The sequence below is a fragment of the Hemibagrus wyckioides genome, linkage group LG11 (assembly GCF_019097595.1).
Source record: "Hemibagrus wyckioides isolate EC202008001 linkage group LG11, SWU_Hwy_1.0, whole genome shotgun sequence".
NCBI classification, from domain to species: domain Eukaryota; kingdom Metazoa; phylum Chordata; class Actinopteri; order Siluriformes; family Bagridae; genus Hemibagrus; species Hemibagrus wyckioides.
The window spans coordinates 14,164,127-14,190,828 of NC_080720.1; the positions used below are offsets into that span (position 1 = coordinate 14,164,127).

Below are 26,702 nucleotides of genomic sequence, written 5' to 3' on the forward strand. Positions count from 1 at the left end.
AAATTTGAGTTAATGAAATGCTAATAGTACTTCGGATTTAATATCGCACCAACATGAATTGTAAATCTCACCTGGAGTCGGATATTATAATTTCCGACTGTCCACACAGGGGCCAGCTATGAATGAACTCCTGAGTTAAAGCTCTATTATCCTGTGTATAATCTATGCTCAATAACAAGCCTGTGTCCTTCGCAGCAGTGTGTGGTTTTGTGTATATGTTTAATGTTCAGTGTAATCAGTGCTGCTGAAAGAAAGCACATCCAAGGTTATTTGTGTGGGCACAAACTGCAGTCAGATAAATCAGATGTATATTACATAATTGGTCTTTGGTGCGTGTAATGAGACCGAAATGGGATGTACAGCATTGTCTAGTGTTTACAGCAGTTCTGCTGGTGGAAATGCCTTGATATTAGAGAAGTAAGGGGAGAATGGCCAGACTGGTTGAAGGCAAAAGGACAACTACAATAACTCAAATAACCACTTTTTACAATCATGGTGAACAGAAAAGGCATCGCAGAATGCACAACTGCCACTCACTGATTTTTTTATTTTTTATTTTTTTATTTCAGAGACTGTCAGGCATGAAAACTAGGAGAACAGCAGCTTCTGAAAACCAGCCCATCTGGCACATAAATGGCTGGCTGGATAACTGCATGAACATACTGTTGTTCTTAATAAAGAGGTTTGTGAGTGTATTTGTAAATCTACAATAATTACTTAAATCAGATGTATGTTACATAATTGATCTTTGTTGTGTGTAATGACCAAAATGGAGGTCCACTCCTGAATCCTGAATCAGTCTCTGCTAGGTTATACAGTAGCTACTGGGTCTGCATAATAACAAGGATAGCAGTCGAATCTACAGTCCGCCACATGCATGCGTTACACATTATACCGTAATTGTCATCTAGAGTATCAATTTTCTAGAGTCACAATTTGACCTAGTTGTGAAAGGAAAACAACTTTCTCAGCAGACTTTTTGATGATGACTTTAATGAGTCTGTGAGGCACAGCATGGGACTGTATAAAAGATCTCATGAAATTCTCATCCATTCACATTGCAGCTAGTGCAACTGAACAAATGAAAGCGCTTAAGGGTGAGGAGAGATTAAGGAGAGGTCACTAGAGTTCATACTGTGGGGCCAAAGCAATTATATCAATTTTCCATATGATATGCATGAAGAAGGACAACGGTATCTTTCTGCTTAATTTAAGATTAAAGAAAAAGCAGCTCAGTATACACAAGCTGGAAATGGATGAGCTAGAACAGCAGAAGACCACATCAGGTTCCACTTCTGTCCACCAGGAACAGAAAGCTAAAGCTAGACCAAAGCTGGACAGTTGAAGACTATAAATCATAGCCTGCTTTGATGAACAGATGGAAACAGCATGACTCCATTGACCCAACCTGTCTGTCTTCAGTCCAGAGTGATGGAGCTGGTGCAACGGTACAGGGGAATGTTTTCATGGCACACTTTGGGCCTGTTGATACAGATTAATCATTCCTTGAATACCACAGCCTATTTGTGTATTATTGTTGACCGTGTTTATCCATGTGTAGTATTAGTATAGTGTTCTTAACAAAGTGCATAGTGAGTGGAAGTTGATTGACTGGCTGCTCTGAAAATAGCTAAACGATAAGTAGGTGATAACTAGCATACTGTAAGTGTGTAACTATAATAATCAACCATGTGGAATGGAAGTATGAAGCGAGATTTGTACAACAATTCATGGTTGCTGGTGAGAGATGGGCTGGTTCGAGTCTTTCAGAAACGCTGTGCATTTCTGCTGTGCAAGATTTTCATGCACAACAGTGTTTAGAGTTTACAGCAGTCCTGCTGCTGGTAATACGTAAGGGGAGAATAGGCAGGTTCAAGCTGAAAGGAAAATTGCAATAACTCAAATAATCCCTTTTTATGAGGGTGATAAGCAGTTTTTGCGCTGGTGTTCTTAATAAAGTGGCCAGCCAGTGTGTATATATAAATCTACAATAAATACTTAAGTAGCACAGCAGTTACACAATGCAGTTACTTCCTGATAGATATGTAGATCTTTTTATCATTTAAACAATGTAATATAATGTTAATAAAACACCGTGCTGCGAAAATACTTCAGAAATTTAAAGCGGTCCCTCTCACCAACAACCCAGTAATCTGTAATACATGTAAATGACCAGCAGGGGGAGACAGCGCACATGATTTGATAAGAAACTGCATAACAGCAACAGGTAGACATCCCAACCGCGCCTCTGCTGGTCAATCTAGGGTTTGAACCCAAAATGGTCCCCTATTGAAAATAGAGTGTGCTACGCAGTCTACATAAACGGTTATTTCAAACCCTAAGTAGTACCCCTATATAGGGCGCACGGGGGAATTTAGGATTCAGCCCAGGTTGTCTCCCGTAATCCAGAAGGAGGCTTGGCAACAAGTACTCCGACTTTCATTAGGCTGCTATCCGACGAACTCTTCCGTTTGCAGCTCTTTTATTCAGATTATAAGGTGTTTACTGGACAAATGTTTAGGGAAGATAAATACATTTATCTATATGGATAATAATAGTTTTTTTTGTTTTTTACCTTTCTGTTGATTAGAAATGACGCGAAGTAGCCTGGCGTTAGCTTGAAACCCTTCTCTACCGGCTGTATTTATTTATACTTTAGTGTAGTTTTGTTGGTAGGTTTTCATTTAACAATCAAATTCTGACTAGTTTTGTAAATTCAAAATAAATCAGTACTGCTATTTTTTTTTATTATTTTGGTTTATTTACATTCATTAGATGAAAGTTTCGCGTTGCTTTATTGTAATAATCCGCGTTTCCGAGCTAACAGGCTAGCTGCATTCCTCGCTAGCGACGAAAAACAAGTGGCTTTTTAAAATAAAGTTCATTGAGGACGATGTTGTTTCTTTAAGTTGTCTCAGGGCTGATGGAAGATCGGAAGTAATTTACACACGGGTTAGAAATGCAGGCTGTTTTTTAAAGTGTTAATTAGTCAGGAGAGTTAAAAAAAGAAAGGAAATAATTAATAAAGCGAGTAGCCTTCAGCATCAGCATGCTCCGTTTACGGTGACCGGGTCAACATGCTGGCGGTGAATCGGCTCATGTCCAGATAGTTTCTAAAGGTTTAACAGGGTGTAGGTTTAGCTGCAGGATTTTGAGTGAAGTTTCGCACTCGTTTTTATTTTTTTAAAACCAGGGATAAATTTATCCAATTAAAGCCCGCTGTTTTTTTTAAGGACACGCAGAAAGTGAGTGTGTGCGAAATGGACGCTGTGGATCATCTTCATCATCATCATCATCATCTGGGCTTGGAGTCAGGATTCAGTGTCCGGGATCACAGACTGCTCTCAGACTCGGACAGGAGTTTAGTTCAGGATGGACGTGGTGCTGGTGGAAACGCCGGTGAAGCTTGGAGATCAGTGTGTGTGTCTTTGTATGGTGGAGCTCCATGGGGTTTCACTCTGAGAGGAGGACGAGAACACCGAGAGCCGCTTATTATTACCAAGGTAAAGCACGGAGACTGTCTGTCTCTGTCTGTCTGTCTCTCTCTCTCTCTCTCTCTCTCTCTCTCTCTCTCAATCTGTCTGTCTCTCACTGTCTGTCTTTCTCTCTCTCTCTCACGCTCTCTTTCTCTCAATCTGTCTGTCTCTCACTGTCTGTCTTTCTCTCAATCTGTCTCTGTGCCCCCTCTGTCTCTCTCTCTCTCAATCTGTCTGTCTCTCACTGTCTGTCTTTCTCTCAATCTGTCTGTCTGTGCCCCCTCTGTCTTTCTCTCTCTCTCTCTCTCTCTCTCTCTCTCAATCTGTCTGTCTCTCACTCTCTCTCTCTCTCTCAATCTCTGTCTGTCTCTCTCTCTCTCTCTCTCTTACTCTGTCTGTCTCTCTGTCTGTCTTATGGCCTTACTTCTCCATTAGTATTAGCCTCTTTCTTTCTTTCTTTCTTTCTTTCTTTCTTTCTTTCTTTCTTTCTTTCTTTCTTTCTTTCTTTCTTTCAGCATATCAGTATAGCAGTCATATTGCTCTCTTTACACCATTAGATACGTTTCTTACTGTCTTCATGTCGTATCACTCTATTACAGTGTTAGCTGTGTTTCTGTCTGTATTATGACACGTCTCTCATCTCACTGCCTTTACACCTGTTGACACCATCATGTACCAGCTACTTTATCCCCCGGTCTCTCTGCCGGTCTGCCACATACGAACTGTACTTACTTTACACTTCATGTTACAGCTGTGACGTTACACTTTGTTAGCCACGTGTCTCTCAACCTGTCTATCTGTCTATAGTAATATAAATACTTGCTTCACACATTTTGTTAAACCCGTGGCTTTACTTTTTTTAAAAGACTGTCTCTTAACCTTTCTTCCAAAACCAGAGATTTTTATTAACTTTACACCTCCTGTTAACACTGCAACTTCACACATTTTAAGCTGTCTGTCTCTCAACCTATTCATTTGAGGGACTGTTTACAAAAAAAAAACCCAGTAATTTTTACAGCTTTTCCTTCATTATGTGTCTTCAGCTAATTTTTTTCCCCCTTTGGCCAGCTTTCTCTCGACCTGCCTATTATCTGTATTGTGGTATACAGATATATTAACCAGGATCTACTAAAATACATGGAGTATTAGCTTATAATATTCTTCTTTGCACTACTATTCTTCTAAATATAAAATTAATACTTAACACATTTATATATTCTAGAGTATACTTACTAGACCTACTATACTTTCTTCTCTTACAGCCTTCCCTTACCATGTCCACAAACACAATGTGATCTCATTCCAGATTTTGCCCCCATAATAACTGCCACTTTTCTTTGAAAGACTATCCTCTGGATATTGGTGTGTGGCTGGAGGGATTTGTGCTCTTTCAGCCACAGGAGCATTAGTGAGTATATCAGGCACTGATCTTGGGTGATGTTCATCCCAAAGGTGTTCAGTGGGGGCTCTGTGCAGGACACTCGATTTCTTCTACTCCAGTTGTGACAAAGCATGTCTTGCTGGAACAAGTTTGGGTCTCTTATTTTCTGTGAAGGGAAAAAAAAAAAAAAGAAGTGTGCTTACAACTTTGTGACAGATGTTTCGAGGAAGAAACATATCGGTTTAATAGTCCACATTCTTTTGGTCATGCAGTCTTATCTGCCTAGTAAACTAACTGTGTACTTGTTAATATCAAGAAGAAAGAAATGTATCCTGGCTCTGTTTGTGTACTTACAATTACAGCAGTCTTCTGGTTCTCGACTTTTATCCTGTGATGAAACATTTCTATCCTGATGAGTAGTCTCTTCCAGGATAACTCCACCCACCTCCACATGTTACAAGACCTTACAGAATAGCTTGATGAAGATGATCAATTTATGCAGTAGTGTTCATCCTTTCCTCTCGATCTCTAAAGCAGAAATTTGTATTGCCTTTTCTTATCTGTAAGCTAAAATACTAATAACTGAAATCACTGGGCTATATATATATTTATATTATAATCAGGAACACGGGGTCAATGATATGACTCAAAGTCAAATTTAAAGGTATTTTAGAGCTGCTACTGTCCACCAATGATAGATTCTATGTAAATATCAAAATATTTCCAAAATCTATCAAACAGTGTTATTACAACTTTGAATTAAATGCTGCTGTGCGTCTGAAAAACATTTCTGTTTTTCTGATAATTGGTCTCATAACCATAATGAGCTCCAGAAACCGTGCCTTTAAACCTCACTGGATGTGTTTCACACTGTTTAGTACATAAGAAAAAGGACGCAAAATGCCGGCAAACTGTTTGTCAGCTTTAAATATGGGTTGTGAACCCAGTTGAAGAGCGGTTTAAAATGCTGAGCCGAGTCTTGCGGTTAAAACAGTCTGTTCTTAGTGCCAAGACTTGCTGACAAACCAGCACCAATCAAGGCTGACTTATCTCCGTTTGCTTCATGTAGTCTGCGGTGTGCTCAGACATACTGTAAAGACAACCGATGGTGGGCATGTAGGTGTAGTGTGCCTGAAAGAAAATATACTGAACAGGCATAACATTATGACCACCTTTCTGATATAGTGTTGGTCCCCCTTTTGCTGCCCTGACCCGTTATGCACTGTGTATTCTGACACCTGTCTATCAGAACCAGCATTAACTTCTTCAGCAATTTGAGCAACAGTAGCTCGTCTGTTGGATCGGATCACACAGGCCAGCCTTCACTCCCCATGTGCATCAATGAGCCTTGGCCGCCCATGACCCTGTTGCCGGTTCACCACTGTTCCTTCCTTGGACCACTTTTGATAGATACTGACCACTGCAGACCGGGAACACCCCACAAGAGCTGCAGTTTTGGAGATGCTCTAATCCTGTCATCTAACCGTCACAGTTTGGCCCTTTGTCAAATTTGCTCAAATCCTTACGCTTGTCCATTTTTCCTGCTTCTAACACATCAGCTTTGAGGACAAAATGTTCACTTGCTGCCTAATATATCCCACCCACTAACAGGTGCCATGATGAGGAGATAATCAGTGTTATTCACTTCACCTGCCACTGCTCATAATGTTATGCCTGATCGGTATAACTGAACTTATCAGGAGATGCATGTAGAGTATATTTATAATTTAAATAAAACAAAGATCTGCTATTTTTTATTTTTTGCTGCTGCTGGTGACAAAGAAAATTTGCTAGTGTGAGGACTAGGTGATCAATAACCTCACTGTGACAGTCACTGTACTTCGAAGCTATCATTTGAGGTTCCTTCTACTGCCACTTGTAACTAGTACTCATAACACAACTGGGTGGCACAGCTAGCTTTTGTTAACAGGACAATTTTCTTGCTAACATTTTGGAGGAAGATTTGGTGTTTGTATATAAAATTCACCAGTGTATATTTGCATTATATCATACGAGATGAAGGAGAAGCAGCTCACGCTCTTTGACATGGATCACACTCATTCTGCTGTCTTTACTCTTGTTGGTTGTCGCCGCACCAACTCGCTTCATATTTGCATAAAGTTTTTCTCGTCTTTGTCATGCTGCCGGACACACCCACATCTAGGTGCCAGTGGTCACTGTTGCTCATGTCAGCAGCTCTTATAGTTTCAGAATAGTACGGTTTGGCTTATTTTGATCATGTTTAAAGGTCATTATAAGTTCTTTACTGATATAATTTTCTCAAACGTACACAACAGCCCAAAAATACTTGCTCTGTTTCGCTATCTCTTACAGTCTATGCAATGAACACAAATCTAGAGCTCAAGCAGGCAACTAGTCAAACATACATTATATAACCCATCTGATTTATTATTAAAGTTCTGTATAAATTAATTCTTAAGTATTGTAATTATTAAGCCTGTATTTCTGAATTATTTGTCTTCAAGCATCTATTTTTTTGTTATAGTCATGTCATTTTAAGCTGAAGTCATTTCAAGCATGTTTTGTTCACGGTACATTGGGTTACTGTGATGCTTAGTTCTTTGCACTTAGGAAATTTTTTTTGGACTATCTAGTTTCTCAATACGGAGCAAACTGTTGAACCATTTAGTATTTTTGTTGTACTGTCAGAGAAATGCTCATATTTAATAGTGGATATATTTTGAATAGGAAGTTTCTGGTTGTAAGAGGCATGATGGGGCATGATGATCTGCAAGCATAATAAAAAGCCTTGGCACATGTATTTGTCATTGAATTGAGGATATTGTTTCAGTGATTTTCTAGAGAAAATAAGTGTGGAAATCATTTTGCTGTCATAAATTGCCTATGTATCACAAGGTAGTAGTTTAAATGACTTTTACTGGCCAAAAGCCAGTATTGCATTGCTGTGGATTTGTTGGCTATTTGACTCTCTGCACACTTCTGATTCATTTGGAAAAGCTGCCTGTTGAAAAGGTTTTTGGACAGTTTTTGGGCTTTATTTTTAACCTCATGTAGAGGTGGACAAATAATACATTTCAGATATGTAATGATGCATTTTTTTGGTGACGTTTTCAATTGATTAAAATATTCAACATTATATAAAAATTTAACAGTGGCTAAGTGTTTGCTAATATGAATTGGTCTGCAGGGTTGCCAGGTCTCAGCAAAATTTCTATCTAAAAAGCAGAGCAAAAAGACGTGAAACTAGCACTGTGAATTTAGGCATGGTAAAAGGATGTTTTTGTTAGTGTGCATGCATGTCTGATTTGTTGTTTCAGAACTAGCCCTTTTTTGTGATGATCACTACGTAACCCTGCTGCCATGATTCAAGGGAGTGTGTGCTTAAGGGTTGTGTTATTTTTATTTTTTACCTTATGTCACAAGCAGTATTTTCTGTCAAATATCCTACTTCACTGCTTTAATGTATTGTATGCCATTCCAGCTTTGAGAGCCTTTTACTGGACAACGTGGTGTTGGATGCTGTATCGTTGCAACCCTTTTTGTTTTTAAGTTCGCAAGTGAAAGGTCTAGTATTTTGTTTGGTCAGAAACCTAAAAGACTAAGTTTAAAAAAATGGTTAATGTAACAACATATGGCAAACTTTAATACAGACTAAGGTATAGGAAGTATACACTTATTTCCCTCTACTATCCAACGTACCATGTTGTATATTTGCACCACTGACACTGTTTTGGCTGTGAGATTTGGTGTTCTGTTCTCATATCGCACATAAGATATCAATCGCGTCCGGATAGCATCTGTATTTTGTGTGGGTGTATTTAACTGTGAGGTGGTGGCATGTAGTAAGCAGGGGGGAAAACAGGGTAAGCATCACAGTGACACAGTTTCATGTTTCTACATACCTTTCATACGCTCACATTATATTTACATTGTCCAGTCCTTCCAGGATTCAGCAGAGTGTTTTTGTGATTGTTGTGACCAAAATTGTTTGATTTTGCAGAAAACTAAATTGCAAGGCAGAATTCTTCTTTTAAACTATTACCAGTAAAGACACATATGTAGTTACTTTCTATGAAGTCCTGAAGGCACTGACTTTGCACCACTGTGAATCATGTGAACTTTAAACATGCGTACCAAATTAAAATCTTTTCTTTTTTTCAATATTGGTTAGTTGCATTTCTTTTCTGGTTCTTAAATCTACTAGTCCACTAGGAATCTATAAAAGATAAAAAGCAGACAGAACAACATGATATCTGCTTGTCCCAGATGTCTGGGCTACTGATTTGTCCACCTCTGTAATATAGAATTGATCATTCACTGTGGAAAAATAGTTTTGTCTGGAAATCGGTTCTGGATATCAAGGACTGATTTTCCTGACATGTTAAACCCACACATTTATAAGATCTATGGGGAGTAGGAGAGGAAGTGTAGACTAGACGGCATGTGGAAAAGGGGCCCAGAGTGTTCTGCATCTATTCACATGGCCTGAAATGGAAACTTTGCATTTTCAGCCTTGAAACACATTCTTTGGCAAGTCATTTAGAACAGAGGTCGAAACTCCTCTGTGTTTTGACTGGTTAATTATCAACTCTGAAAGACCTTGCTGGTAGATTTCGGGGTGTATTATACATTCACTGTGGAATGACCTACATGCTCCGACTGTGTACTCTTTAGCTTAAACTTCTTCCAAAGTCCAGCAGTATTAAGCAGTGTGCACGTTCTCCAGCAGCAGTTTCACCCCGCTTTAACTTCCCCTGTGAACTCACTGTACTTTTGAAAGCCATGTGACCCACAGAAGTAGAATTCCTGCCATTGCTAAGGTTCTTAAGGAGATCAGAAGTTTAGGCTGGATCCTTTTTCTTGGCGACTCTCTGGATGGTTGGCGTCGGCTAGAAGATGCTTTTGAGTTTGTAAGGTTGAATGGATATTCTGTTGTTCACCTCCTGAGAGTCTTACTCAGCAGGGAACATTGGCATTTTTCCATACCTCCTGGAGCTGTGGTCACACCTCAGCAGGTGGTGAGAACAGTTAATATTATACTCTTATATCAGCATGTTGTTATTGTCAATGATGCCTTTTATAGAAATCACTCATTGGATCTAGTAACATGACTGTTTTTAATGTAGTTTTACATGTAACGTTTATTGCAGTTCAGAAGATTCTGGGCTGTTTATTGCACTTTTGGAATAATTTCACAAGGTCCATTTCAACTGTTTTTTCCCCATAAGCTTTGTGAATGAAATGTACATAATTTAATTTAGTTATTATTGTCACATTTGTTATTTTCTTGTCACATGGCCAAAATGATTTGCAAGAAATACTGTCAACATTTTGTGTGTGTGAAAGATAGATAGATACCAAGGCTACTCAGAATTTGGTAAATTTTATCTATCTATCTGTCTGTCTGTCTGTCTTATACCATATCATCAGTGAATAGATGGTTAGATTTAGGTGCCAGGCTTCCAAAATGTACCATTGATTTTTGGCAGAGCAAACACCTTTAACCTACCTTATCTGTTAGATTTCACAAGACCAGTGTTAGTTACACTGATATCAGGAGTGTATCCGTGACTTTTGTCTTCTCATTGGTATTTTTTAACATCCTGGTGCATACAATACCTCTATGTATTGAGGGTTGCATAAGTTTCACAAATTAGTAATAAAAAAAATATATATATTTATAGTATAAACATTGTTGTTTAGTTTGATTTATCTTACCTAGTAAAGAACATGTCCAACACACTTCAATTAATCAGACGTTTCTAATTAATCTACCAATTCCAGTTTCAATGCTATTCGGCTACAAAGTCAATAATAATAAACAAATTTATGCAATTAATATGCAAAATGATAAAGCTTTGTATCATATTGCAGTATTTAAGAACATTTTCAATTCTTAACATGCTTATAGTTTAACAATGGGTGGAGGAAGTGATGTCTACAGGAGCATCTTTTTTCTGCACCATTTTTAACTCCTGCTTCGGTAGCATCAAAAAATAAATCGTGGCATACCGCTGATCTGAATCTTAACTAGCCGCGAGTGGAATTGGATAGTAATGAGCAGCCTGCGTCCCTGAAAGTGTTCACCACTGGTCACAATGGTAATATTTATGCTACAGTACAAGGACTTTATTTAGCTTTACAGGACAGCATACACATTGTGACCTGCCTACATGTAAAGAGTTTGATCATTACAGATCATCATACAGATGTATTAAAAGCTATTTTCTGTATTAAGTACACCACCAACAAATAAATGTTTGGCTAATGTGGTAATTGAACAGGTTTTTTTATGTGTCATTAAATATGAGACTCGAGTATTCATCCTGACAAGTAAACTTTTAGCACAAAGTGTAGTGATTTCATAGAGGACCCTAGATCCAATGATCATCAAATGCACAAATCATTCAACAATGCCTATTGAAACCAGCAAAATGTAGCAACGTAAGCAAACCGCAAAGCTCTCTAATTTGAAAATACTGAAAAAAGCATGATTTGAAAAATTTGTAGACACTTCTTCCAAAAATACCAAATAAACCTCTCCTCACGGAAAAAAAGTGACATCACCACATATTGTTGATAACTTCAATACGGTGGACTTCATGTTATAACTAGAATGAATCTTCTGGTTACTCAGTTGCACATTTTGACTGTATTGTATACGGTTAGAGAATGGAAATCATTCATGCTATTCGATGACACCAAGGTGAGGATGGGTCCATATCATGAAGGGAAGTGGTCGAAGGTTGTGAGTTCAAATCCCAGGACCACCAATCTGCCAATCTAACCCTCAACTGCTTAGCTGTATAAATGAGATCAATGTAAGGCGCTCTGGATAAGGGCATTTGCCAAGTGTATGCAAATTAGTATAAAATGTATCTCGGGGTGTTTTTCCTCTGCACCCTCGCCTCTAGCTTTCACATTAGGGATAAATGTGCATTTAAGTCCAGATATCAAATATCAGAACAAGTGTGTTTTCATGTACTTTATAATGCTATTGTCTGAGCCATGATATAGAGATCTATAGAGGATTTGGATAAATATGTCCCCTGTATGCACTACAGGTTAAAGAGGGAATGGATTCATGGATCTTTCAAATGCGATAATGCTCTTTAGTAATATTTGTGGAAAACTCTGGCAGTTTTGTAATAGTCTACTTGTCATTTGTAAATAACTGTGTTTCTGTGTGAACTAGAACTCCATGTCAGTACAGTGATCTCACCACAAGAAGTTCCTTTATTTACTTTAGAGTTTGGTTGATCTGTTGTTTATCAACTGAGAAGAAGTCAATGCAAATGCTTCAGTGTTGACTAAAACTGCTACATACATCTGCTGCTGTTTCCTCATCTTACCTTGGGGGATACATATGCATTTCTGCTCTCAATGCCTTTTGGCCTCATTTCTCTGAGGGTTCATCGAGGCTGCTCGAGTAAACTGGCAGTGCCAGGAACATGCATGGAATGTCGGAGCTTTGCAGAATTCTCCAAATGTACTGAATTATACCTGACAGCCTGAAGCCTGTTGGAAAAGCACAATCGAGCATCTGGGCTGAATTTATTTTAGATTAGAGAGACCCGGACAACTTTTATAGGCTAACCTTCACTTGGAATTTAGCCATTAAATGTTTAAATGAAGGCTGTGTACACACTGTGGTGCACTTCATTCCCCCACCCACCCCACCCCCAAGACGTAACTGAGATTTTCATAACCTCTGTAGGACCCTCACGGTTTTTAGGACACATGCGTTTTAAGGCATTAAGGTTCCCATTATTTGAGAGAAAGTCCGCATTTTGTTTTAAGCCCGTAACAATGTGAAAGTTGTTCTCATTCATACCTGTTAGTATTAAAGAGGTGGATAAATGGTATTAGTGACAAGCTCACATTTCTCTGTGTCCTGGTTCTTTACTTTGTATACACCTAACCATTCATTGCTAGATTACTGTGTAAAAGACTTAGCTTTCACTGAGAGGCTTTGTTTATGAACTCACTTTGGTTGTCCACGGTTTTGCTAATTAACGGAAATAAACGTACTGGAATATCCAACTGCCAGGAAGCTGGCTTTATTGAAATGGAAAGTATTTAGAGTTAAAATGAGAGAAAACTGGAACTAATTAAAATGCCCTGCATTCTTTTCATACCTTTGGCAAAACCGAAGGTCTTCATTGTGTTTATTTTAAATCCCTCTTTTCAGTGATCCCAAGTAATCCTGTTTTACACTGTTTACACACTGGATGGCCACTTTCACAGACCTCATCTGTCTTTAAGCTCAACGTGAATGTATTCATTTGCGGAGAAATGGATCAGATAAAGCACTTTAATATAACACCATTAAGTAAAAACCTCCCAAGTATAGCTAGGTAAAAGTCTTGGTGAGTGAGACCAAGAAAAAGTGTCATCACAAGATTGTCAAATCGGATTTTTGTGTCCAGAAAGCAAATGATCTGTCAAGCATTTATTTACTAAATAAATAAATAAATAAAAGTATATATATAAAGTAAAAAAAAAATACATTTCAGCTTAATCATTTTCAACATAGCCTTGATCTTTTATTATGATAACTTTATTAGAAAATCCATGCTAATTAATAGGACTAGTAGGATACACCCCTGCTTTTAGTATAGATTTAATTCTTCATGCCCTGGATCTCAGAGGGTAAAGGAAACTAAGAGTCTGGTCCATAATTGCTGCAGATCCCAAAGGTGGTGCTATGCAAACATTCCCCACACCCTTCCACCACCACCAGCTTGAACAGATTGGCAGATTGATACAATATGGCCATTTTCGTCTGACCTCTCACATCAGTAATACATTTTTGTGTAGAGTGTTTTTTTTGTTTTTTTTGTGCTCACCACGGTTGTAAATTAACAAGGCATGTCTGCCTCTCATTGGATGATTTTTGTCTTTCTCACCATACTGTTCGATCTCTAGAGACTACTGTGAGTAAAAATCCCAGAATATTATGTTTCTGAAATGATCAAACCATCCTCTCAGGGCACAAACGCACACTCTGGTCAAAGTTGCTAGGACAGAGGAGTGATCATTTGTGTCACAATACAGTTTTTTTGTTCAGAATTTTAACATTTACAGACTCTCATGACAAGCAGCTGTTTTAATGTTAAACCTTTGTTCCTAATCGTTCTTTCTCTTGTTTTCTAATGAGAGGTGTTGAACAGTTTATCTAAATATTATCTTAAGTCATTGAACATAGCCCCCCCCCACACCACATATCATGTGTTGTCGAAATGTTTTATTTATGATGTTATTGTCACATCAGCCGCCCCTACATGACAGAGTAATGTAGTGTTTAGTCTCTACCGGACTGCTAAGCGCAGAGAAGAATGATGTTTGGATTAAACAAAAATACAAAAGTTCAAAGATAGTATTAGCACGCTGAAAGACACCACTCAGTGCTATCAGTGGAAGTATGTAAAGCATGTGGGAGTTGTTTCGTGTTATCGGAGAAAAAGTTTTGTTTTATCCCGTTGTTATTGTTTGAAGTCTTCCCACAGGCAGTGACAGTAGGCCTTTTTCCTTAATTTCTCAGTGCTTCATTTTCATAGTCGAGCAGGTTATTATGAATAAAGAAATCTTATAGGACCTCAGTGCATTAAAGAAATGATATCTGAATTCTAATTTAATCTACCTTTACATTATTTTATTTAAATTGGTTCAGACTCATTTTTCTAGATTTACCAAGAGGCATCTTAGACGCACTTATTTGGTGTGTGTGCGCGCGTCTTGACCTGCACACATGCGGTTAGTATTGTTAGCTTCAACCATTCTAAAGAATGTATGTCAAGGAAACAGGACATGACATGGTATTGTATTAGTGACTAGGATACATGTCCAAGACAAAAGCATTGTGGTGTGTGGATTCGAAGCTGTGGGATAAATTGTGAGCTGTGTGTGGGAGCGCTGCGGGACCCAGAGAAGCTGTCAACTCAGCACTGCACACAGGACAACAGTCAGCACAACACACACATTCCACAAATCCACATCTTTTCCCCCTCACCACAGCAAGCCCCAAAATGTACTTTCAGCAAGGTGGAGGACATGAACTAGGTATATACCTGTAGTCAGCTGTACAATGTCAGTGTTATCGTGGACATTTTTACATATGCGCTTGGAAATTTGTTCTCAGATTTATAGTTATAAATGTACTGAGGTGCGAATATGATACTGAGTATAGGTCTGATACATTTCCTGATCTAGTTCACTGATAAGGAAGACTAAAACTATACAAATCCATGCACAGGAACAGAACATGGCTTATCTTAACACACGCCACCATTAGATCTGCGAGAGGCTCCATTTCGAAGAGATCAGCACTCTCGATTCAGTATCAGGTTTTGCTGTCTTCTATACTGCTCGGCCACCTCTCTTTAAACTCTAGCAGCGTTTTAGCATTTTATGCTGAGAAAACTCTAGACTGCCATTCAATTAGTATTGTAGTCATCGTACTGGCTTTAACACTGTCATTGTGTTTGTGTACATTTTCCTTGTTGCACGTTCTGCTTAATTTTAATATCTGCCCGAGGTAATGATTGGAAAAATGGGTGTTCTTAATGTGGTGTAATCAAGTGTTATTTTCCATTGCAATTGAGCCTCTCTGCTGTCTGTGACAGTGCACAGTGTTTGTGTTTGACTGACTGAATCTAATGAAATTGTAAACACACTGCAAAAGCATGACACGGTCATTAAGTCAGATTGATATTTAAGTAATAGTCAAGTAATTATAAGTTTAACTGCCACATAGTATGAAAGACAGCGCCCAGATTGTGGGCAGCAACGAGAATCATGATAAATTAGATACTTTACTGTAATTTGCCTGCTATATTTAATAAAGCTGTGAATTCAACATAGAAATGAATTCTCCATGGGAACGTGTACAGCATCTCTGCTAGAGTAAAATGGCATTAACCTGTAGTACCATAACTGGAAATTAGTTTAATGTAAGACTGCACAGTCCTAGCCACTTGAGGGTAAAAACTGTCTAAGCTAAAAACCTCTTGTAAATTGATCCAAAAAAGCCTACTGTATGGAAGTATGGAACCTCAACAAATTGCACACTACAGTTCCTCATGCCATAACTTTTGTTTTCATATTTTGACTTTTTTTAGTGGCCAGTGTGAGAAACAGTGGAAATTCAATACCCTTGATTGCACCGTGCTTGTTAACCATGTGTTCTTTTGACTGCTCTTAACTCATCCGGGGTTCTAGCTCTATCACCTTAATGGTTTATCAAGCCATCAGAAAACATTCTCATGCTACTTTGGCCAAAACATAACCAACAGGCAAGGTTGGTTAAAAATGAACAGGTTCTTAAATAAGTAACTAATCTAAGAGAAGAAACTTTTCTTATTTCAAACACAACTCATGACATGAATTAAGTGCAGTGTTGAGCAGTGAGTAGTCAAGGAATCGAATCAGTTAGCTGGTATTAGCAGTTGAATAAATGTTCGACCCAGTAGCCTTGATCGATTTAGTTTAATTTTCTTAGTATACACAGTACGTATTGTGCATCAAGTTATTGAGTTTCCAACCTGCTTTCGATTCACAATGAAGTCGATCTGATTCACAAAGAGTCGATTCATTGATTCCAGGCTTTGAAACCTGTGAGTCAGTTTTTGGAGTCCCACACTGAAAATGATTCGCTTCGTGCACACACATCAGGGAAATGAATTCAGCATTAGTGTTTGGATCAGCGAAGCATCCAGTGGATATTTATTTTGAGTTTGTCTTTTAGAAATTGGACAAATCCGGGTTTTGGAAAAAAAAAAGTGTGGTGGAAAAAAAATGCACAGAATCCAGTCTAGTTCACATAATAGTAATAACATTCTTACATTATGAGAGATTATCTGTTAAATGTCATTGATGCATTACACATAATATGTTAATAAATTATTTGGAAAAAAAAATTCAATATTAAGTGATTATCAAAATAATCGAAAGGAGCATCCAGACAGTTTTGTGTCCATGTAAACTATTTTTTGTATGTGATATAGGGGGAAATGAAGATGTAATTTCAATGCGACTGGAGGATTTCATGCGTATATATGCATCAAGAATTCATATGTAATGAATATAATACCACTTCCTCACACTCTGCTGTGCTTTGTGCTGTTGGGTGATAACTGGACTGTTCTGGCTGTGCAGAGCTATTTTTCTATTGTTCTTTGTCATTTATTCTCTCGGTATGGTATGCTATGCCAGAGGGGGGGCATCCACTGGAGTGTCTGCTTTTGATTAGCTTTTGAGGTTATTTTAAATCTTTGCTTGTTCAGGCATTTCGCAGTGTTTTCCTTGTTTTATGTTCTCTAAATGAAAACTGGGTTTACAGAATCCTGTGCATTCTGAAATAATAAACACAACGAAGCGTACATCTTACCCAGGCCAGAAGTAAAACACTGGCCATTCTTAACAAGCACTCATTTTTGGTTTGATGCTTGTTATGATGTTCAGTAATCTCTTGGATGTTTTGAACCAGATCACTTTTTTGGGGGCTTTGACTTTTCGACTTCAAAAATCACTTCAGTCTCTCAGATGACTGGTACAGCAAAAAAAGTAAATAAATAAAAGTTTCTGAGTATCCATCAGCTAAGACATGTTTGGTGTCTGAAAGCGTCTTAGTTTGAGACTTATGTTGCTAACAACCTGGAGTATTTTGAGTATTTTAGTTTTGTTAAATTGTGTTTTTATATTTTAAATGTATCAGCACAGGGTGGTGGTGGTGTGGTTTACTACTACACTTGAGGACACATGCAATTTTAGGCTTAAAACTAAAGTTATACAGGAAAATCCACTCTCTGGTAATCCTATCTGTTGTCATGCTATCCACAGTAATAGAGCTTGGCATAATTCAGTCTTGTACATAAAGAGGTGTTCTGTGTTGAAAGGTATTTTCTAATCCCGTTGTTGGGGGTAAAAGCCAAATTCCATTCTTTCTTGTAATGCATTTCATAAAGAATTAAGCCTGCGAGCTTTAAGGTGACCTCATTAGTTTGGCATATGGTAAAGCACCTTTAGTATGCTGATGTAATTGTACCTTATGATGTTAAACAAATGGTATGCGGCCTACGTTCTTAATCTCTAAAACTGCCCAATGATGTCTGCAAACAAATCCCGAGTGAGCATTACAGCAACCTGAGAGTGCTCGGAGTGCTGTGCCATTATGAAGCCCGGCATTTGCACGGACTCAGTGTTCGTGTGTTGAAGGGTTAATGTTTAGTCTAACGATACAGCGCCTTGTCTTGACCTCAGATAGCATACCAGCACCCATTTTAGCTTATTACACATCATTTCAGGAATTCACTTCGACCAAATGCCTTCACCTTCCCCATGGACTTGTCCAAATCCACCTTTTATGAGAGAATAAGTAAAAAGCATATGATTAACCTGCGCTAACAGGCTCTGCTGGAGCCTGACCCCCGCTGCGCTTATTTAGTAAGCAGAACATGCCATTCTAGTTTAGTCATTCAGACCACAACTCTTAGAACAATAACTTATGACAGAGTCATCGCTCGGAGCATTAAAGGAGCCTTCTTTCATTTCAGAAAGTATATAATCTACAACACATTTTTACACGAGCGCTGCGGATAAGCTCGGATTGTTATTAGAGAGCTTGCTCAGTTGTAGGTCTTTTGGGTTTTTCCCTTCAGACCGGGACAAAGGGACAGGATGTTCAATGCTTAATAACAAATTATAAACCCTTATGTAAATCATTTCTGCACTGTCATTACTTTTATATGAAAAACTTTTGTGGATATGTTGCAAAAACTCAAATAGTGGTTAGCAATTTAAAGAATATTGTAAATAATAATGTTATGTAAAATGTATTCATTTATTGTTAATAAGTAAAATAAATGACCTGTTTAATAATACAAATAATTATAAAATAACACATTTTATAATGTTAAGGATGAAGTGGAATATTTAGCTTTTACTTGATAAAAATGAATATGAAGATATCCATAAAATCGTAATGTGATACAAATTATCATAATATTGATATTATATTGTCACATCACCCAGCCTTACTGTCAAAACATGGCTTTCAAATTTTAGATATTATTATGTGAAGGTAGGGTGCCAATATTTCTTTGTGGCATATGATTTACATTCATAGTGTGTGCGTTTGCCTTTTAAACCCTTCTCATTCTATTTACATATCTAAGTGTACTCTAGGTCCTTTTCATGGTCATGTTTAATTTTACAGAATCTTCTCCTTGCGTTTCAGGTCGAGGAAGGTAGCAAGGCCGCTGGCGTGAGGCTTCAAGTAGGAGACGAGCTCGTAAACATCAACGAGGTTCCCCTGAGCGGCTACAGACAGGAGGCCATCTGCTTAGTCAAGGGCTCCCACAAGACTCTTTCTCTGGTGGTGAAAAGGTAATCTAGGCGTACACACACACACACACACACACACACACACGCATGCATGCAAAGCCTCACACACCTGTTCCCCATGCGCCGACAGCTCCCATCTCCATGGCTACATTTTAAATGCTGCCATAGCAATGAATTGTGGTGGTGCAGGCGGTGATGCGATATGCACACTACCTCTTTGTGCTGCGCTCTGTGTGCTCAGTGTGTGTTTGTCATGTTCTGTGTGTGCATTATTGGAGCATGAGGCAGTATCTGTGCCACATAGCACACAGTTGTTAATCTTTCCTTCACAGCTAAAATTACATCACATTTGCATTAGAGCAGTGATCTTGTGTTCACTGCCAAGAGCTGATTTTATTATCCATTTGTTAGAAATTTCTAGTTAGCTGATGCTTACTATATTAAAATCACACTAATTAAGTAAGGAATAAAACTCGATGAGGCATGCTTGTATAGGAAAGTAATAAATGAAAGGGTGGTGAGATGCTGTTATTATGCCGAACCTCTGTGTTTTTTACTCTGGCAAATTATTGAGTTGAGTAGTTAGGAACAAGGCCTCATGCTTTTTATAAGAAGAACTGAGGACACACATGCATTACAGCACAGTGGAATTCTTTTCTTCGCATATCCCAGTTAAGGATGTTAGGGTCACAGTGCAGGGGCAGCTACAATACAGCAGCCCTGGATCAACAACCCAGAGCCTTAACCACTTGAGCTACGACCACCCCTATCATTTACAGTTGCATTTGAAATCTTTACTGTAGCACAAAATGTACTGACTGCTAATTTGTCACTGACTGTTTATTTGTTAAATGACATGCTTTTAATCAGTTTGTTATTAGTCTTGTATGGTCGAGCGTCCACTGTAAAAGTTCCTGTTACTATAGAAAGAGAAATTGTATTAAGGTATACCTGAATGAATTTACATTTTGACCAATCTGACCAGTTTTTAGAATTCAGTAGCACTGTGGTGTAATATTACTAAAGAAATCTTTGAAATTAAAGATTTCAATATCCTGCTTTCACATTATTTGCTTTTGCTTTTAAGCTGTTGTAACTCCATAGGCCTGTGTTTCATTCATAAATAGTTGTGGGCTTACATTAATGGATAATCTTGTTTTTTAAAATTTAAAGCTCCTTTGGGATTGGACTTGGACTATTGGACTTGGACTATTGGACTCTGCATTATTATTGACAGTGCTTTATCGTGCTGTGTAAATAGGGTGCAAACATTAAGGTTCTGACTGAGAAGTCTCTGACTGATTCATTACCAGCCTTACTGCTTAGTTCTCACTTAATGTTACAGTTGTGCGAAAAGGACAAATTTGACACATCAGTATGTGCATGCATAGAAAAGTCACACAAAAATAATAGATTCTGATCTGACCGTTTTTAATAGGGTCTAAGCACCAGTGAAAATGTTTCTGTTCTGCTTTTTTATTTTTATTATTTGATACAAATATTTTATTACAAATGATATAACTGAAAAGTCGAATTTTTTGAAATGATTACACGAATATCCGAGTTTCTTAGTATTTAAAGACTGTGCACTCGAGGTGGACTTCACACATCTGTGCAAAATCAATTGTAAGTTCAATAGAAAAGATTAGACATGAGGAAAATCTGACCTTTTGCACAAAGCAGTTGATATGGTCAGCTCTACAAATTTGCTTACATTTAAATAGGGACCGAGAAATAATATAGAATCTTGAATATTCAAGAGTGACTTTGTTTTTAATATTTCAGAAAGTAAATAAGATCCTGCATTTTCAGTGTGGTCTCAGACTATTGGATCTCACGGTATTTGCACGAGATATGTATCCAGCACATTAGTCTTCAAATATAATGAACTCAAGGTTTAGATTTATGCCCATCAATTTACTGTAACATTTAATTTTCATTCTCAGCTTAAGACACAGGTGTATTTGCAGTGTGTGTTAGCTAACCCTAGAGCTTTGTAAATTTCCTGCTTACAGACGCCTGAACCTGATGGGTACCTGCTGAGGTAAATCAGGCATCGTTCATCTCTGCCTGTCTGCAGAGCTCAGCACTAGCTTTAATCTAACACACCCAGTTCAGTTAAACAAACCCTTCATTTGGCGTGTTAAATGGAATAGAAGTTATATGGCACTGGCCAACCTTTTACTGAGAACTAGTTTTCCACCTCAGTAATTAACTTGTCCACGAATTACATGTGATTTTATATTTGTGTAAGCAAGCCATTCTACCAGTTAGCTAATCAAATTTGCGATAAACACATTCTTCACTGACATAGCAAAGTATATGACTACATAAACTATTTTAGAAGTTGTTCTACTCCATTTCTGCGCTAATAAATCAGTGCCATGTTTCGCATTGAGTCATGGAGAACACTTTGTCTCAAACTAGCCTGTTTTTCATGCTTCTCTGCTAGCACATTTTTCTCATTATGTGCTGAAATGAATATGCCAGGGTAAAACACACAGGCAGAGTGCTGGTGGCTAGTAATGACCGTACTACTTGTTCGTAGTGTTAAATTCGTAAATTCTGAAATCTGATTGGTCAAAAGGTTAATTCATGTTCTGTACCAGCAGCTCAGAGAACAGTGCCAGCTGTCATTCAGATTGTTTTATATCCATGCGGATTGTTCTGACTATGATGATTCAATCACAGGGACTTCTATGGAAAATACACCGTATATAATCTGGCTAATAATATACATATATTTTTTTTAATTTGTTCATTTTAACCTTTCTCTGTTCCTCTATTTCAGTGTTTTTTTTTTTTTTGTGATTGTTGTATCCAAAAATGCTTGATTTACTTATTTATTTATTTTTAATATGATGCAACTTTCAGAGTTTTTTTGTGCTTTTTTTTTGTCTAGCAGTGAACATATTTAATTATTTTATATGATAGCATGCTCCTCCAAATATCAGAGAGAGTGCTTGATTTCGGGTTTATTTCTGTGACACAAAATCATGAAATCCTGAAGGAACTAACACAGAGCTAAGGACTTAAAGTAAGTTGTCCTAGCCACATAAAGTGCACTGTGTGCACCTAGTGCAAGACAAAAGACAGAGCAAACATACCATACAAAACACTACAGGACAGATTCACAAAATAGCACTGACCACTATACATTCTGTATATTATACAGTACATTGTGCAGGAGGATTGTAAACAAAGAGGGTTCCTGTAAACATATACACTTCTGTATAGCAGTTTCATAATGCACTGTGTTGAGTGACTGTGCACATGCTGTATTGTACATTCTTCTTATGTTATAGCACATGGGTGCTATAACATAAGAAATAAATTGTGGGCATTTTACAGAATTTAATGTATCTCTAAACAGAAAAATAGTCATTGATGTCATTCATTAATAAAAAAAAAAACTTATTAGAGAAATAAAGCACTCTGTGATGTGCAGTTGGTCAGTAACAGTTAATGCTACATGTTGAGCCACTCACCCTATCACTGATTATTTTCCTGTCACAGCACACCCTCAAGCAAAGTGTATATTGTGGAGGAACAAGGAAGTAGGAAAAGGATTAGACGAGTTCCTTTCAACTTATTTCTGAAAAAACAAACAAAAAAAACTAAAAGGTGGAAGGAAGATCCTTGTTCTGTTATGAGTTCTGGCTTTTATTGTCATGTGACCACTAAACATAAACGTTTCTCAGATACTGTGCAATTGCCTCATTTTCAGTCAGTATGTGTGCCGTTAATGCCTGGAAAGTCCAGTTTGGCCAGATTCATGGAGTTTTCAGAAGCACTACAGGTTTATAGCAGGGAAGACTAAATACTGAAAGTGTGCTGCTGTGTTTGAAGAGCAAAGGTAAAAATGAGCGGACTAATTATTTTTAAAAAAAATGAGTGTTAAGATTTAATGTGTTTGCCTAGTCCTGTGTTTCAGTTGCCCAGAAAACATGTGAGCTTCAAACTGGAAAGGGTGTGTTTCATGCAAATAAGGTGAATCTGTACATTTTAATGGAGTACCTGTGTGTGTTAAGCTGTTGAGAAACTGGCACAGGTAAAGGTTATCTAGACCTCTGACTGTCTAATCCCTAATCCTTTATTCTGCTGGTATTTTGAATGTATATCTGTGCAGTGTCCACAGAGACTGGCTTATCTCTGACTAATGAGGAAATGGGGATGTGAGAGGGCTGTCAGAACTTGCTCACATCTGAGGGCGTTGTCTGTGTTTTGCATACGCTGACCTCATTTGAAACTGTGAAGTCATACAGAAAGGAACGAATTGCCAGGCTTGCTCACGTCAGCGCTCGGAGGTGCGACCTGTAGGTGAAAAGCCGTTTATTTAGCGAAAGCCTTCCTTTTTCTTGGATGAAGTAGTCTGACAAATCGATCTTAAACTGTTACTCAGGTTCTAGCATGAGTAATAGTTTTGTGTGGGATCCACTTTTCACATTACACACCTGTGCAAAGTTAAAAATACTGCACTGGGATTAAAATGGGATTTGGAGGCAGTTCATTTTGCATTATTTCTCATACCCTGTCTTAGATTCTGTCTGGTTTGCAGCTTTGAAGACGTGTGTGAAGGATTACAGGCCATTACTTTAAATGGAAAAGACTACAATGCTGCTTCTGTATTCTATTTTCTACAAAATGTACGCCGACCAAAAGAAGAACCCAAAACAGTTCGAAAAGTAACTGACGCCTGATAGCCACCACTTGGCGACGTTTCTGTTAGCACAACACAAAAGATGTCTCCATTCCAGTCGAGTGAGTGCAACACACACTGACCCACTGAAACAAAAGCGGCCTGCGGATTGCTCCATTGTTGCTCCGGGCAACCGTAGTGCCCAGTAGACTTTGTTTGTCTGGTCATCTGAGGCGCTCATGAGCTTGTGAAGACCCTGTTAGCTGGTAGGCGGCCATGAGTGTTACCTCACATGACAGTATGGTGCCCAGCTACTGTTCTTAGCAGCACTCACTACAGATCCTGGCAGCTTGATCGTAAACTAGGGTTGTTCCATCATCATCCCTTTATTTACACAGTGGGACAGATCATTTTTACTGCCAAGTCACATGGCGAAAATGAAGTGTTATCAGATCTTGATGCTTTAACAGGTGCAGTCAAAAATGACTAAACAATTTAATCTATTTGATTTTTGTACCTGTCTCTTAGTGTTATGGACACCAACATGATAGTATGTCTATAAAAATAGTTTAAGATTTTCTCATTTTAATTTTATAAATTAGTTCCAAGAAAATAAATAAATTTTTTCAAAAACTCAACCTTTGCAAGTGTTCATCCAGTTAATTTTTCATCTACATCTCCCATTTGCTGTTATAAAAACCTCCACTCTTTGGAGAAGGCTTTCCATCTAGCTCCATTTTGGAGTGTGGCTGTGGGGATTTGTGCTCATTTAGCCACAAGAACATTAGTGAGGTCAGGCACGAGTGTCAGGTGATGAGGCCTGGGGTGCAGTCAACATTCATCCAAAATTCAGCTTGGAACTGTTCAGTAGGCTTGAGGTCAGGGCTCTGTGGAGAACACTGAAGTTCTTCTGCTCCAACTTTGGTAAAGGTTCTTCATGGACCTCGCTTTGTTCACAGGGGCATAGTCATGCTGGAACATTTTGGGCTTGGGTTATTAGTCAGAGTAAAGCAGAAATCTTAATCTGTGCTTCCAACTTTGGGGAAGAACCACAGCATGTGTCCTCCTGTATAGTGGCCCCAGACATGAATGGTGGGCTTTTGGCTGTACATCCTTCCACTCTCAATACCCTCCTTTAGCTATCTCCATCACCGCCACTGATTCTAGTACACACAACAAAAACACACAGCATCTTGACCTTGGCATTTGGCAGACACTATTAAGCAGAGCGACTTACAATTTCTCATTTTATACAACTGCGCAATTGAGGGTTAATGGCCTTGCTCAGTGGCAGCTTGGTGGACCTGGGATTCAAATGGACAACTTTCCGATCAGTAGTCCAACGCCTTGACCACTAAGCTACCACATCCCACATCAACATCTGATAAAATTTCATTATCCCATTTAAAGTTGAGAAGTTTGTTTGACCGCAGTGGTAAGGGAAAAAAATACTCTAAAGTCTTCGCATTTCCTCATTTTAGGTAGCACACTAACCTGCTGTCAGATTTGTGTAGACCCGACAGTGCTGTGATGTATCTTGAACGCTACTGGCTAATCAGGCAAGCACCGTCAATGGGGATTACAACAACATATGGAATCAAATCACACCTCTCAAGCTGTTTCCTGGGGACTCACAAGACTGCAAATGATGTCCAAGTTATTCTTTAAAGTGTACAATAGCAAAATCTTTAAATGCTTTTTAAGAAAACAGTGCTTTTATGTTTAAACTGTCTTGTAGCACACTGGTTAAAAACAGGTTCCTCGGTCAGTACTTTACTGCATGCCTGGCTTTATAATGTGAGGGGGTTATTACTGCCATCTGGTGGCTATGAGAGATTATGTCCACTTAAATGCAACTACAAGACCAGGCTGTAGATTTAGAATACAGTGTTTAATATTTAATACTAGTGTACAGCACAATACATACAAGTAACGAAAGGAGGAGTTTAATGGTGTAACAGCTTTTACTTGGTACATAGGTAAACATCACAGTTTAAGCACCAGTACATATAATGTTACTTATGATGTACCTGGATAAGCTGGTTATTATTTTTCTGTGACAAGATCTGAAAGAGTAGTGTTTGATTTTCACTTTGTTGGTAGACTTGCTTTTGGTGATCAGATAAAAGAAGCAGGCCAGAATGTGTTGGCATCATCCAGGTCACCTCCGGAGGTCGGCTGGCTGGTAGTCTGATTGGATTTCAGGCAGGTGTAAATCTGCACTGTGTACTTGCATTAGACATTAGAGATAAAGCTCCTGCCCCACAGGATACAACATTTTATTCTAAAACCCACAGTACAGATATACCAGGTATACACAAGTCACAGTGAGATGCAGATATTATTCCAAAGCATTGTTGAATTTTCATATCAGGTTAGTCAGGTGTCTCTTCATTTCCTTCATTTAACTCAGTCATTCAGATGCATTAGACATACTCTGTCTAATTAATTATTCTAAACGGATCTAAAAGATATTTTGTTATTTAAACAAACATGTAATCGTTGATGTGCTGAAGTTTTCTTTAAGGAGATGCACTTTAGGAGATTAGCATTTATGGAAGGAGTCTCTGGTATCAACAAGAGTAAGTTTTGCCATCATATGCAAGTCTTTAGGACTGAGGACTAACGAGAACTGAATTTATCCTGCAGATATTCCACAGCATAAACTAGAAGTGTAAACAGTTAAAGGAATGTATGCTGTTCATTAATTAGTTAGTTTAATTAGTTTTGTTGACAAGCTGCTGTGGTATAAGAGCAGTAATACAAATAGCAATGTGTATTATTGTATAAGAGCAATTATGCAGTTGCTGTTAATGGGAAAACTCTAAGGTGGTAATGAGCCACTGCTTCGTGTGGGGCTGCACCACACAACATCATTGCA

General features: G+C 38.2%; 1 protein-coding gene across 7 annotated transcripts in view; it reads left to right on the forward strand.

Moving 5' to 3' along the window:
• The first annotated feature begins 2,401 nt into the window (after positions 1 to 2,401).
• The window catches only part of shroom2a (shroom family member 2a), a 45,845-nt gene continuing 21,544 nt past the window's right edge, over positions 2,402 to 26,702 (forward strand). For 2 of the 7 annotated variants that reach the window (XM_058401924.1, XM_058401925.1), the window contains exons 1-2: positions 2,426 to 3,503; positions 19,076 to 19,224. In XM_058401924.1, the coding sequence (XP_058257907.1) occupies positions 3,261 to 3,503; positions 19,076 to 19,224 (392 nt within the window). In that variant the 5' untranslated portion in view covers positions 2,426 to 3,260. Of the gene's footprint in view, positions 3,504 to 9,516; positions 9,858 to 19,075; positions 19,225 to 26,702 lie in introns of those variants that run through there. The other 5 variants (XM_058401922.1, XM_058401921.1, XM_058401930.1 and 2 more) reach the window with 5 other exon arrangements.